Source organism: Pteropus vampyrus, unplaced genomic scaffold (assembly GCF_000151845.1).
Source record: "Pteropus vampyrus isolate Shadow unplaced genomic scaffold, Pvam_2.0 Scaffold144, whole genome shotgun sequence".
Classification (NCBI taxonomy): domain Eukaryota; kingdom Metazoa; phylum Chordata; class Mammalia; order Chiroptera; family Pteropodidae; genus Pteropus; species Pteropus vampyrus.
Window position 1 is genome coordinate 3504663 of NW_011888925.1, and position 11734 is coordinate 3516396.

General features: G+C 53.3%; 1 protein-coding gene across 8 annotated transcripts in view; it reads right to left on the reverse strand.

Annotated features, from left to right (window-relative positions):
- Positions 1 to 3487: 3487 nt before the first annotated feature.
- SLC29A2 (solute carrier family 29 member 2) overlaps positions 3488 to 11734 on the reverse strand; it is a 9602-nt gene continuing 1355 nt past the window's right edge. Inside the window, exons 1-12 of one of the 8 annotated variants that reach the window (XR_002782421.1) lie at positions 11480 to 11664; positions 9951 to 10111; positions 9584 to 9723; positions 9055 to 9189; positions 8346 to 8443; positions 8045 to 8129; positions 7364 to 7500; positions 7006 to 7111; positions 6819 to 6904; positions 5837 to 6096; positions 4486 to 5155; positions 3488 to 4399 (exon numbers count right to left, since the gene is read on the reverse strand). Coding sequence is in view for 7 of the 8 variants with exons in the window: in XM_023535798.1 (XP_023391566.1) it covers positions 5044 to 5155; positions 5837 to 6096; positions 6819 to 6904; positions 7006 to 7111; positions 7364 to 7500; positions 8045 to 8129; positions 8346 to 8443; positions 9055 to 9189; positions 9584 to 9723; positions 9951 to 10111; positions 11480 to 11662 (1503 nt within the window). In the remaining variant the exon portion in view is untranslated. Of the gene's footprint in view, positions 5156 to 5836; positions 6097 to 6818; positions 6931 to 7005; positions 7112 to 7363; positions 7501 to 8044; positions 8130 to 8345; positions 8444 to 9054; positions 9190 to 9583; positions 9724 to 9950; positions 10112 to 11479; positions 11665 to 11734 lie in introns of those variants that run through there. The other 7 variants (XM_023535800.1, XM_023535802.1, XM_023535798.1 and 4 more) reach the window with 7 other exon arrangements.

Below are 11734 nucleotides of genomic sequence, written 5' to 3' on the forward strand. Positions count from 1 at the left end.
CTTATTTTTTATTTTTTACACCTACAGCACCTGGTCTTCCTAGGTGGTCTCCCATCTAGGCCCGACCCTGCTTAGCTTCCGAGATCAGACAGGATTGGGCTTGTTCAGGGTGGCATGCCCATAGACTGATTTTAGTAATTTAAAACCTTTTCTTTCATTTCTGGTTTTAGTAATTTCAAAGTCTTCCCTCTTTTTTTCTTAGTCTAGTCAAAGGTATGTCAATTTTGTTGATTGTTTCAAAGAACCAACTTTTGGTTTCATTGATTTTTCTCTATTGTTTTTCTATCCTGCATATGTTTATCTCCACTTTAATCTTTATCATCTCCTTCCTTCCGCTACCTTTGGGTTTACTTTGCTCTTGTTTTGGTTCCTTAAGGTATAAAGTTATGTTATTGATTTGAAATCCTTCTTCCTTTTTAATGTAGGTGTTTATAGCTATAAATTTCCTCTCAGCACTGTTCTTGTTGAATCCCATAAAATTTAATATGTTGTATTTTCATTTTCATTTGTCTCAATTAATTTTCTAATTTCTTTTTTTATTTTTTAAAATTTTATATTTTTTTCAATTCTAGTTGACATACATTATTGTATTAGTTTCAGATGTACAACACAGTGATTAGACATTTATCTAACTTATGAAGTGATCACCCTGATAAATCCAGTACCCATCTGTCACCCTACGTAGTTATTACAATACTACTGACTGTATATCCCATGCTATACTCTACATCCCCATGACTATTTTGTAGCTATCAATTTGTACCTCTTAATCCCCTCCCGCCTTCACCCAGCTTCCCACCCCGCAATCTGACAACCATCAAAATGCTCTCTGTATCTATGATCTTGTTTCTGTCGTTTCTTTATCCTGCTCTCTAGATTCCACACGTGATATTTGTTTTTCTCTGTCAGTCTTATTCTACTCAGCACAATATCCTCTAGGTCCATTCATATATTTGCAGGTGGCAAGATTTCATCCTTTTTTATGGCTGAGTAATATTCCATTGTATAGAATGGAATATTCTTTATTCATTTGTCCATTGGTGGACACCCAGGATCCCTCCATATCTTGGCTACTAGAAATAATGCTGCAATGAACGTATGGATTCATATGTCCCTTCAAAGTAGTGTTTTGAGTTTCTTCAGATAAATACCCAGAAGTGGGATAACTGGGTCTTTCTTTGTCTTTTGTTATAGCCTTTGTTTTAAAGTCCATTTTGTCTGGCATAAGTATTGCTACCCCAGCTTTTTGTTTGTTTGTTTCCATTTTCATGAAACATCTTTTTTCATCCCTTTACTTTCAGTCTGCGTGTGTCTTTTGACCTGAAGTGAGTCTCTTGTAGGCAGCATATGTAAGGGTCTTGTTTTCTTATCCACTAAGCCACCCTATGTTTTGATTGGAGCATTTAATCCTTTACATTGAAAGTAATTGTTGCTAGGTATATAGTTACTGCCATCTAATTTCTCTTTTGATTTCTTTTTAACTCATTAGTTGTTTAAGAGTGTGTTGTTTTATTTCCACATATTTGTGGTTTCCAATTTTTCTTCTGTTAGTGGTTTCTAGTTTCATTCCATTGTGATCGAAAGATACTTTGTATGATGTCAATCTTTTAAAATGTATTGCAATGTTGTTTTGTGGCCTAATATATGATCTATCCTGGAGAATGTTCCATGTGCACTTGAGGTGTATTCTGTTTTTAGATAAGAGTGTTCTGTGTATGGCTGTTTGACTTAGTCAGTTTGCAGTGTGTTCAAGTCCTATTTCTTTGTTGATCTGTCTAGTTGTTCTACCCTTTATCCAAAGTGGGATGTTGAAATTTCCAGCTGTTATTGTAGAAGTGCTTATTTCTCCTTTCGATTTGTCCATTTTTGTTTCATATTTTTAGGACTTTGTTGTTGGAGTGTATATATTTACAATGATTACATCTTCTTGATAGTTATCCTTTTACGAATATTTAACATCCTTCTTTGTCTCTTAAATGACTTTTGACTTAAAATCCGTTTCGTCTGATATTAGTATATCCACCCCACTGTCTTTGGTTACTGTTTGCATGAATATCTTTTCCCACTCTTTCACTTTCAACCTATTTGTGTTTTTGGCTCTCAAGTGAGTTTCTTGTAGACAGCATAAAGTTGAATCATTTTTTAATCCATTCTGACAATCTTTTTAAAGATTTGAATCAATTTACAAACCAGGAGGCCTCTTCCTCATAAAAAGGGGAGCAACTTGAGGGTAAAGACTGGCCTTCAAGTATTTCTGTCCCTCCAGCAAGCCTGTCTCAGTGCCCTCACATACAGCCCTCTCCAAGTGTTTGCTGTTGGAAACTGGCTGCTTCTGAGGAAACCTGGGCCTGCTGCTGGAGCAGTGTTAGCTGGGGGTACAGCAGTAGCTGGGGGACTGGGCATCAGGAGAGGGATGGGCAAGTGCAGCCCATCAGCCCAAGTATTTGTCTCCAACATTAAAAGCCAGCTGCACGCCGATCTGATGGAAAAGTTGGGCTGGGTCTACTGGGAAAGAGGATGGGAAGAGGAATTCTAGGTTGTGCTATCATAAGGACATCGTATGAGGGTGAGTGTCCTCTTTCTGGGCCCATTCTCCACTGCTTAGTCCAAGCTTGCACCAGATAACCCTGGGCCAGTACCAATGCGTTTCCAGGGACTGTAGCCTGGCCTGTGAGGGTGAGTGTGGCAGGTCTAGGGAGCTTTTGGGTACAACAGACAATAGTATCTAAAGGTAGAGAAGGAGTAGGGACCCAGAAAGTACTGGGGTCCTGCCCCTACCGGTCTCACTCAAAGGGCAGAGCTAGGCCTTGTGGTCCGCACAAAATGCTCCCAGGACTACAACTACATTTAGTATATGTCAGTCTGTACTCTAGCCTTGACCTTGGTCTAGGACAGCGAACTTGGGCAAGTTCCTACTGCGTGTATATGGAAGTTCCCTCTGCTAAGTTAATGGCCTCTGCAGAGGCGGCTGACATTTCCTTTCTTGTATCTCTCCTTCTCTCTCTAATCCCCTGTTGAGGCCTCATCCCTAAGGCCTTTCGCCTTTTGTCCCCAACTCACTGCTCCACCCCCATCCCTTCCCTTCCCCTCCCTCATACCTGAGGGACTCCCTCGCCCCACCCCCTGCCAGAAGTCTCCACTGTTCCCTGATTATCCCATGTCCATGCCTTCCACACTCTCTGGTACCTCTGCCTAGGATGCTCCTCCCCGACTCCAGCCCAGCAAACTCGTATTCATCTCTCAAGGCCCAGCTGAGGGAACGCTGCCTCTGGGATGCCAGCCCTGACTTCCTTGTGGAATCAATGACCCGCTTCCGGAGTCTTACATGTAAGACACACTTCTGGACTGTCACAAGCCCCGTCACAAAGTTTCATTCTGCCTCCCAGGGCCTCGAGAGCAGGGACGTTTACCTTTGTTTCAGGGACATCAGACTGGCCAGGGCCTGGCACTGTGAATAGCGGTTGAAGGAATGAATCCTCGCTTGGGATCTGCCCCGTGGCTTTATTTCAGCTGCCAAAGTCATATATTGCCTCACTGTCCTCTGATACACATCGGCCTCTGGTTTGTGAGCTGGGGGCCCTGTGCTGGCTGAGCTCCCAGTATATAATAGCTGTGGGCAGAAAGGCTGGTATCTAGAATGGCAAAAAAACCCTTGCTTTCCTCTGGGCTAGGCAGGGTAGCACAGGTGTGTGGTGAAACAGGCCTTTCCTCCGTCCTCCAGAGAATTGGCTGACTGCCTCCATTAGGCTCCATTTCTGAGAAGAAGGGGGCTGGGACCGCAGAGGGCACCAATGCAATGGGAGAGCAACAGCTGTCCACGCAACTAGGCGGTCTGCCCGAGACACAGGGCTCCTTGCAGGCCAATGTCCCTTGGCCATCACAGGGATGCACACAAATCCCTGCCCCAATCAGGGCCCCGGTCATCCCATCTGCCAAACGGGTTCAGGGCTCCCCACCCCGCCCAGCTCATCAAAGCCGATAGAGCTGAAAGCACTTTGGAAAGAAAGACTCAGTGAATTCATTGTGCAAATGAAGAAGGTTGTTGTCGGACCCAGGAACAGGGTCAGAGGGAGAAACAGCAAAAAGGTGGAGTAAGTACCCAGGCCTCCTGCCCTGAGCCCCTTGAGGAGAAGAGAAGCAGGCATCGGGCAGGAAGAGCAGCACCGGCAGGGAGGAGGGGGTGGGGGCTGGGTCCCGGCTCTGCCACGGACCGGTACCTTGATCCTGGGACTCGGTTTCCTCACCTGTACTAAGGGGGAGCACAATCCCTGCCTGGCTCCCTCCGAGGGCCTCAATGTGGCTTCCGTGAGAGAGATGGTGTAGGAGAGCTTTACAAACTGTAAAGTGCAGTGCGCGCATGCAGGCTGACTGCGAACCTGGGACCAGGCCCAGCAGAGTTCTGGGAAATGGAGACAGTAAGTGTTGGCAACGAAAACACTGTTTGAGGCCCAGGGGGTCCTCTGAGCACCCGTAGATCCCTAATACCTGTTCCTCTCTCTGCTCCCCTCGCCCTCCCTGGCATCCTCTGTCCTGGGGTCCAGCAGACTCGACCATGGGCTGCTGAGGCCTGGAGAGAAGAAGAGCTCCCGCCCGGGGTTGGTTCCCACGTCCACTCTGAACTTGAAGTTGGGGCCACACCAGCCACACCTTTGGCAAGACCTCGCTAGTGGCCTCTGATCCGCAGCGATTAGCAGGTAGGTTTCTTGCGATGAACAAATTCCTGATGGCGAGGAGGGGCCGTGGCCCTCGGCTCTCTTTTCTCTGATTGTCACCCTTTCGGCGAGGTCTTATGGGTGTCTGTGTGTGTCACCTCCATTCCTGGGTGAGGGTTGGAATGACTGGTGGTGAATTCTTCCTTGCAGCACCCCAAGTGGCCGCCAGCCCGGGCAGGAGAGCAGCACCTGCCTCCTCCTGGCACCTCCAGACCAAGGGGCCCCAGCCCGGCAGAGGCTTGAGTCCAGGTCGCCATTCCCCTGGGCTGGGTCTCGGCTCTGAAAGCAGCAGCGAGAAGAGAGCGGCTGGGAGAGCCCTGGATGGAGCACTTCAGAGCAGCGCCTTGAAGAGGAAGGAGAGGGAGGCTCCACAGGACAGCCCCAGAGCCAGGAAGAAGGTCATGAGGGCACCGGCCACTTCCCTCTCATGTGGCAGCACCTGCCTAGAACGCACAGGAATAGGTGCTCTTAGAAAATGCTGGGCCAAACTTGGACCCACCCCAGTGCCCCCGTCCTCCTTACAACAAGACACCGGAGTTCTGGTCTGGGCTGACCCAACCTCCTGGCCACTGTAATTCGGCCCTTGACTCTGGACTTCAGTTTCCTGATCTGTAACATGAAACCTATGGACAAGGACATCTCCTTGGGCCCCTAGGGTCCAATATTATAAGATTCTAGATTCGACTGCCTTCCTTCTTGATAAGATGTCCCCAAACTGGTCCCCCCTACCCTGTCACCCCTCTGGATTCTCAACTCCATTGTCCCTAGAGTAAACAGCCTACGAACCCTGCTTTTGACCAGAACTTTAGTTCCCTTTCAAATTAATTCTGGGAGTAGCGAGGCTCTAAGGAATGACAGTCCAACCGATTTATTTCACAGACGGGGAAACTGAGTCCCAGAGAGGAGGGCCCAGAATCATAGCCTGGGCTACTCTACTAGGCAGCTCTTGGCCTGGGGCCCACTCAGCACTTCAGGCCTGACCCAACAGGGTGGTGCCAGTGAGGTCTGGAGACAGCTTGGGCTGGGCTGGCCAGAGCAGAATGCACCCTCCCTTTGCAGGCTGTCCCCCCTCAAAGAGCTAGCCCGCCTCCCCACTCCCAGGCCCTCCCCGCTGTCCCCCTGACCTGGGCGCCAGGCACATGGTGAGGGACACCAGGTAACCGTTGGAAACAGCAAAGAGCAGCATGAAAGTGATGAAGTAGGCATCCTGCGGGAAGAGGATGGGCAGCCGGGACCTCTCGGGCACGTGGCACAGCATGAAGAGTGGGATGAACAGGACGCGCAGGCAGACGAGCAAGGGCAGCAGCCGGCTGTCCTGGTCCGGCTGCGGCGGAAGCTGGCGTGAGGGCGGTCCCTGGGAACGGGGCCTCTGCCCCAGGGGTACCTAAGACAGACTCATCCCTCATTTCCCTGATCTACCCCACAGGAACTAGTAGGGTCCCAGCTCTTGGGCCTCTGGAGAGCCAGAGGCTGGGCCAAGGCCACCCAGCAATCAAGGACCAGCCTGGGGCTAGCCTCTGCCTCTCCCGGCCTCCAGCTTGTGCTCCCTGTGGCAGAACTGGAAGAGACGTAGAGGGCATTTTCGGTTTCACACTCGGTTCCTCTGAATGGCCCTGGGGGTTCCACAGATCCCTTTGGGGCAGATGGGGTTGCCGGAGTGGATTGGAAGCCGGGGATCCGGGTCCACCCCGGCTTGGATCAGAGTGGCTCCTCTTTGATGTACTTTGTCGTGTCTCCTTGGAAGATTTCATTTAAAGCAGCAGCACCGTGGCTCAAAGCAATCTAAACACTGGGAAGCTTGTCCCAACTCTCACATGGCACAGGGACCTCCACATAAGTGTCTGAGCGCCGAAGGTTGGGCCCTGAGCTGGCTGCTGGGGACACAGGTCAACTGGACATAGCTTCTGCTTTCAAAAGGCTCACAGCCTGAGCCCTGACTTGCATACCTCCAGAAGCCAGGCGCTCACTACCCCCTGGTGGGCTGATCCATTGCCAGGCCCAGACCAGTCGGACTGCCGGGAAATCACCTTTCTCTGCTCTTTCACACCCTCTGACCCCCGACGGCCTCCTAAAACCATGAGATCGCCCCAGCCCGGGTGCGCTCACCCACAAGAAGTAAGAGGTCAGGCTCCGTCCCAGCCAGTCCATGATGTTAAAGAGGAGGAAGCAGCAGATGGGGTTGAAGAACTGACCTGGGGGCGGGGGGCACAGGGCTCGTCTTGGTCCCAGCTCCCCTCTTCCTTTTCTCCCCTTCACTCCCCTGCTCTGCCCTCTTCTGCTTCCCAACACTCACTCCACTTCCCAGGACTGGTGGAGCTGGTCACCATGGCCGTGATGGCGGGGAAGACGGACAGGGTGACTGTGAAGACCAACACAAGGCACAGCGCCGTCAGCCAGATCTGGGAGCCGGAGGCAGGGGTGTGAGCGGGCGGGGCACTCAGCCCCCACCCTCCTGCCCGAACCCTGGCCCCCAACAGCAGGACAGCTGGGGCCTGGCTCGGCTGTGACCCCAACCCACTGTGACCCTGTCACCTTGGGGTGAACAAGGTGAGTACTGAGGCCCCATTCCATTCTGAGTCTCTGGGGAAGGCTGGAGAGAGCGGCCCTCTCTTCCCCAGGGATGGTGGTTGGGAGTTATATCCAAGCCGAACCTTTTGGAAGATAATGTAAACCGAAGGCTTTCCTGGCTTCTGGGGTGCCTCAGGCTCCAGTTCTGGCTCCTTCTCAGAGTCAAGATCCAGAGTCAGGGCTGCCTTCTGGGGGCTGTTGAGAATCCCGTTCTTCTCATCTGGGGCGAGAGGGGAGGGCAGGATCATGCCTGTGACCCTTGCCTGAGACAGGGAGACGCCCAGCAGTTAAAACGAATGACCCTCCTTCAGCCCAGCGTGAAGGCAAAGAGAATTAACAACAGAAATACGCTTAGCTATTATTCAATAAGCACACGCACGTGCCAGGCAGACTAAGTACTCTAGTGGATTCTCTCTCTGCCATTGCTCTACAAAGAAACAGAAGCTCAGAGAGGTTAAGTGACTTGCCTAAGGTCACAGAGCTTGAATGTTGTGAAGTCAGCACTCGAACTCAGATGCATCTGGATCTAGAGCTTGCACGCCTGAAGTTCTACTGCCTCCCCATTTTATAGGGGAGGAGAGCGAGGCCCACAAGACAGCAGGGATGACTTAAATCCCCCTGACTTTCCTTCATGATTTTCTGCCTCTGCTCGCACAAGGCACTAGGGGTGAGGGCTCTAGTTGGGGACAGAGGGACAGCTTCCCTGTGGAGGTGGCTCTAGCCTCCTCAGGGTCTCCACCTCCCTGGCAGGATTCAGGGCTCACCAGACTGGAGGAGCTCAGCTTTGGTCTCCAGCTCTTGACCTTGTGCCTGGGATGATTTCTTGGCCAGGTAGTGGCGGGCGAAATCCTGCAGAAAGAAAGTGTTGGCCCTGCCTGTCTTGGTTGAGGTATCTGGATCCCTCCCCATCCCGCTGGCTTAAAGGCTGGGGGTCCCCCAGTGGCTGACTCCTTTGGAGATCAGGACTGGACCCAGGTTCCTCCCGCCGACCTCCCCTGGCTTCTCTTGGGATCTCTGACTCTGAGATGCTCTGAAGTGTGGCCTCAAGCTCATTGCCAAGCTCACCAGGTGGGGCAGGCTCAGGTAACACACGATGGACACGAAGATGCCCACACAGGGCGTGATGAAGTACCCCAGGGCAGAGGTCTGGGCATCCACGTCACCTGCGCAGAAACTCCAGCTGAAAAGGGGCGATGGCTGGTCCCACTGGCTCCCACAGAGCTAATAACTCTTGTCCCACGCCGCATTATAACTTTCTCAGGTGAACCTCCCGGCCTCTTCCTGACAAACTCGGGAGGCTTGTGCAGGGCCCCAGCCCAGCCCTGCACTTCTCTCTTTGTTCCCTATGTGCCATTTTTTTGAGCACCTACTATGTACTCGTTATTATTACGTGAATTATTACAATCTGAGGACAGTGCTATACTCATCATTTAGATGGGGAAAGGGACACAGGTTTGGTGCCTTGTCCGATGCCCCCCATTAGGGAGCAGGGGAACCGGGATTCGAACCCAGGTCTAGCTGAATCCCAAAATGGTCCCTCCTTTCCAAATCCTCAACCTGCTGCCACAAACCAGTGTTGGCCTCAGGACTCCTGCCCCAGGTGAACCCAATCCTCACCCAGTCGCTCGAGAGCCCTGCTCCTCCCCAAACCCAACCCCCAGCTCCCCATCGCCCCACCACCTCCATCTCCAAGGCATCTCACGCCTGGCACACTCTCCCTGCTCCCCAGAATCCCAGAGGCCATCTTGCCCTCCAGGCACCCAAGTCCACTCACTGGCCATGGACATGAGCATGGCAAGGGCAGCGAAGATCCCAGCCAAGCCCTGGCCGCTGAGGAAGAGGGTGCTGTAGGTGGAAGGCATGGTGCCCAGCTGTCCAAAGAGGCTACCCTGCAGGACTGCAGAGAAGGCTGTGGAGGGACAAGAATGGGGGCCGCTGCTCCAGTAGGCAGGCCCCGGGGGCCCCCTGGAGGTGTCGGCAGGGTGCGCAGAGGATTCCGGACTAGGCTGGGAGGCATGAGACTCCTGGTGCTCTGGTGTAACACCCCCCCATTCATTCCTCTTCCGAGGGGCATCCCGAAGCCTGTAGGGCTAGGGGCCAGGAGGCCAGCTCTCTGGTTGCTGTGAGGTCTGGGACGAGGGCTTTTTTCCTCTCCCTCCTGGCCTCAATTTCCTATCGGGGACATGGGTGATGATACAGCTGTCTTCTCTTTTTGGATATGTTGGGCCTTTTCAGCTACAACAAAGGCTGGGCAGAACCCTGGGTGGGCTGGCAGGGAGGTGGGTAGGGGCAGCGGTGCTCACAGTTGATGAACCAGACGGAGGCCATGGTGATGGAGAAGAAGGACCCAGGACTCATGTCCACCTTGACCAACACCGCCGTCAGGGCAAAGAGCAGCAGGATGACCAGCAGGCTGCCCAGAATCCGCACCGTCTCGGGGATGCTGCTCATAGGGAGAGCCAGAGTGGGCACCGGCTGGGCCCAGGCCAGGCAGGGCAAGGTAGGCGAGAGCCCCCTCCCAGGGCTGCACAGTGGGGGCTGGGGGAGGTGCAAGGGGAGCGCGGGAAGGATGGGAGGTCTTCCCTGGGCCCAGATGGAGCTGCCTCAGCGGGGGCGGGACAAGGACACACAGGGGTGGCCTGGGACGGAGCCCAAGGGCGGGCCTCTCACCACTGGTACAGGAAAGAGTTGAGGAGTGTGAAGAGCAGCAGGGGCAGCTGAGACAGCAGCGTCACCCAGTTGTTGAAGTTGAAGGTGTCTGTAGGACCCGTGTGGTTGGTGTACAGGGTCCCAGTGGTGCTGTTGGCGCCCTCCAGCCGCCCCTGGAAGTACTGCCGGGATGCCAGGGGAGGGGTTGTACATGGTCACCCTACAACCTACCCTCAGGAATCCCCCAGCCTCCCCCCTGCCTCCCCCCGAGCCTGCGCTTGGGATGGCTTGGTTAATGTCTGTGGGGACTGTCTCTGTTTGTCCTTGTGCTGTCCCAGCACCTGGCACACAGTTGGAGCTCAGTGAATACGCATTGAATTGAACAGCTAAAGTCTGGGACAGAGCCCAAGCCCTAGGAACCCCCAACTTGGGCCTTGCTCCATCTTCAGATCACCCTCCCTCTTCGGTGCCCTGGTTCCAGCCTCCACCCCCACTCCTGCAGCAGCTCCTGGAGTTCTGAGTACCCGGCACCTAAGGTGAGCCAGACTCCGACCCACCGCATTCCCTCTGGAACACACATCCTGTCTTGCCTCTGCCTAACCTCCCCTACCCACCAAGGGCAAAGCCCCAAGGTTTTGGAACAGCATTCGGAACCAGACCTCGGCCTCCCTTTTGTGCCCCATCTCCTGCTTCATTCCACTAAACTCCAGGCACCCCTTTCCCTGGACAGGCTGGCACTCCCCTGCCTTGGTGCCATTTCTGCCCGGAATGCCCATCCCCCTCTTCCTGACGGACCCCTAATCCTTTACCGACCCTTCCCCTGAGTTACAAATCACCTCTTCTACAAAGCGGAAGGATTTGCTCCCTCCCCTGAGGACCCACAGGACTCTGCTCCAAGCCTTCGATGCCACATGTCACGTTACATTATTAATCGCTCTTTGGTACCCATCTTGCTCTCAAGACCAGGGGTGGATTCTGCTGTGGGTCTCCAGGGCCCAGCACTGAGCCAGGCACTGAAGAGGACAGTTGTCGTACTGAATATATATGAATAGCCCAGGCCCAAAGGGGATACAAGCCCCACATTTCTGCCTCCCCTTGAGAGAATATAAGCTCCATGAGGATGGAGACTTCCTCTGTTATGTTCCCAGTGCCAAGAATGGGGCCTGGCCCGCAGTGGGTGCACAATGACTATTTGTTGGATGAATGATTGTAATTCGTGCTATTTCAAAGAAAAACAAAGGTTTGGGAAATCCACTTTTGGAGTGACTAGCTCAAGAATAATGACAAACAGAAGTGGTGATTCCACAGGACCCCCTGGGCTGGTGGCCTTGGCCCTCTAAGGTCTGGGCATCCCTGAAAGCTTGGCCTTCCTAGCCATGAGAGGCACCGTCCCTCTCTGAGGCTCCTGGCTTCAGCTGACACCCAGGCATAATGAGGAGTCAAAGGCGGCGGGGAAGGGAAAGCTTCTGGTACCCCCTCAGGTCCAAGGCGGCTGGAGGGACAGACGGTGGTTGTGGCCCTGGGGCCGCCACTCCAGCCGCGTGTCTCACCGGGATGGCCGTGATGAAGAAGTTCCAGGGCAGGAGAGTGCCCAGCCCCAGGATAAAGAAGCTGATCCCGACCAGGTGGTAGCTGTGGGGATCAGTAAGAAGGTCACCCCGAGGACGCAGCTCCTCGGCCGCCCCTCCCGCCTCCCAGGGCGCCCCCTCCGGAGAGCGGACTACAGCCCCCATCATCCCGGCTCAGGCAGCCAAGGGAGGTGGCTGATGGGAATTGTAGTTTCATCAGGTCTGCCGCGAGCTTTG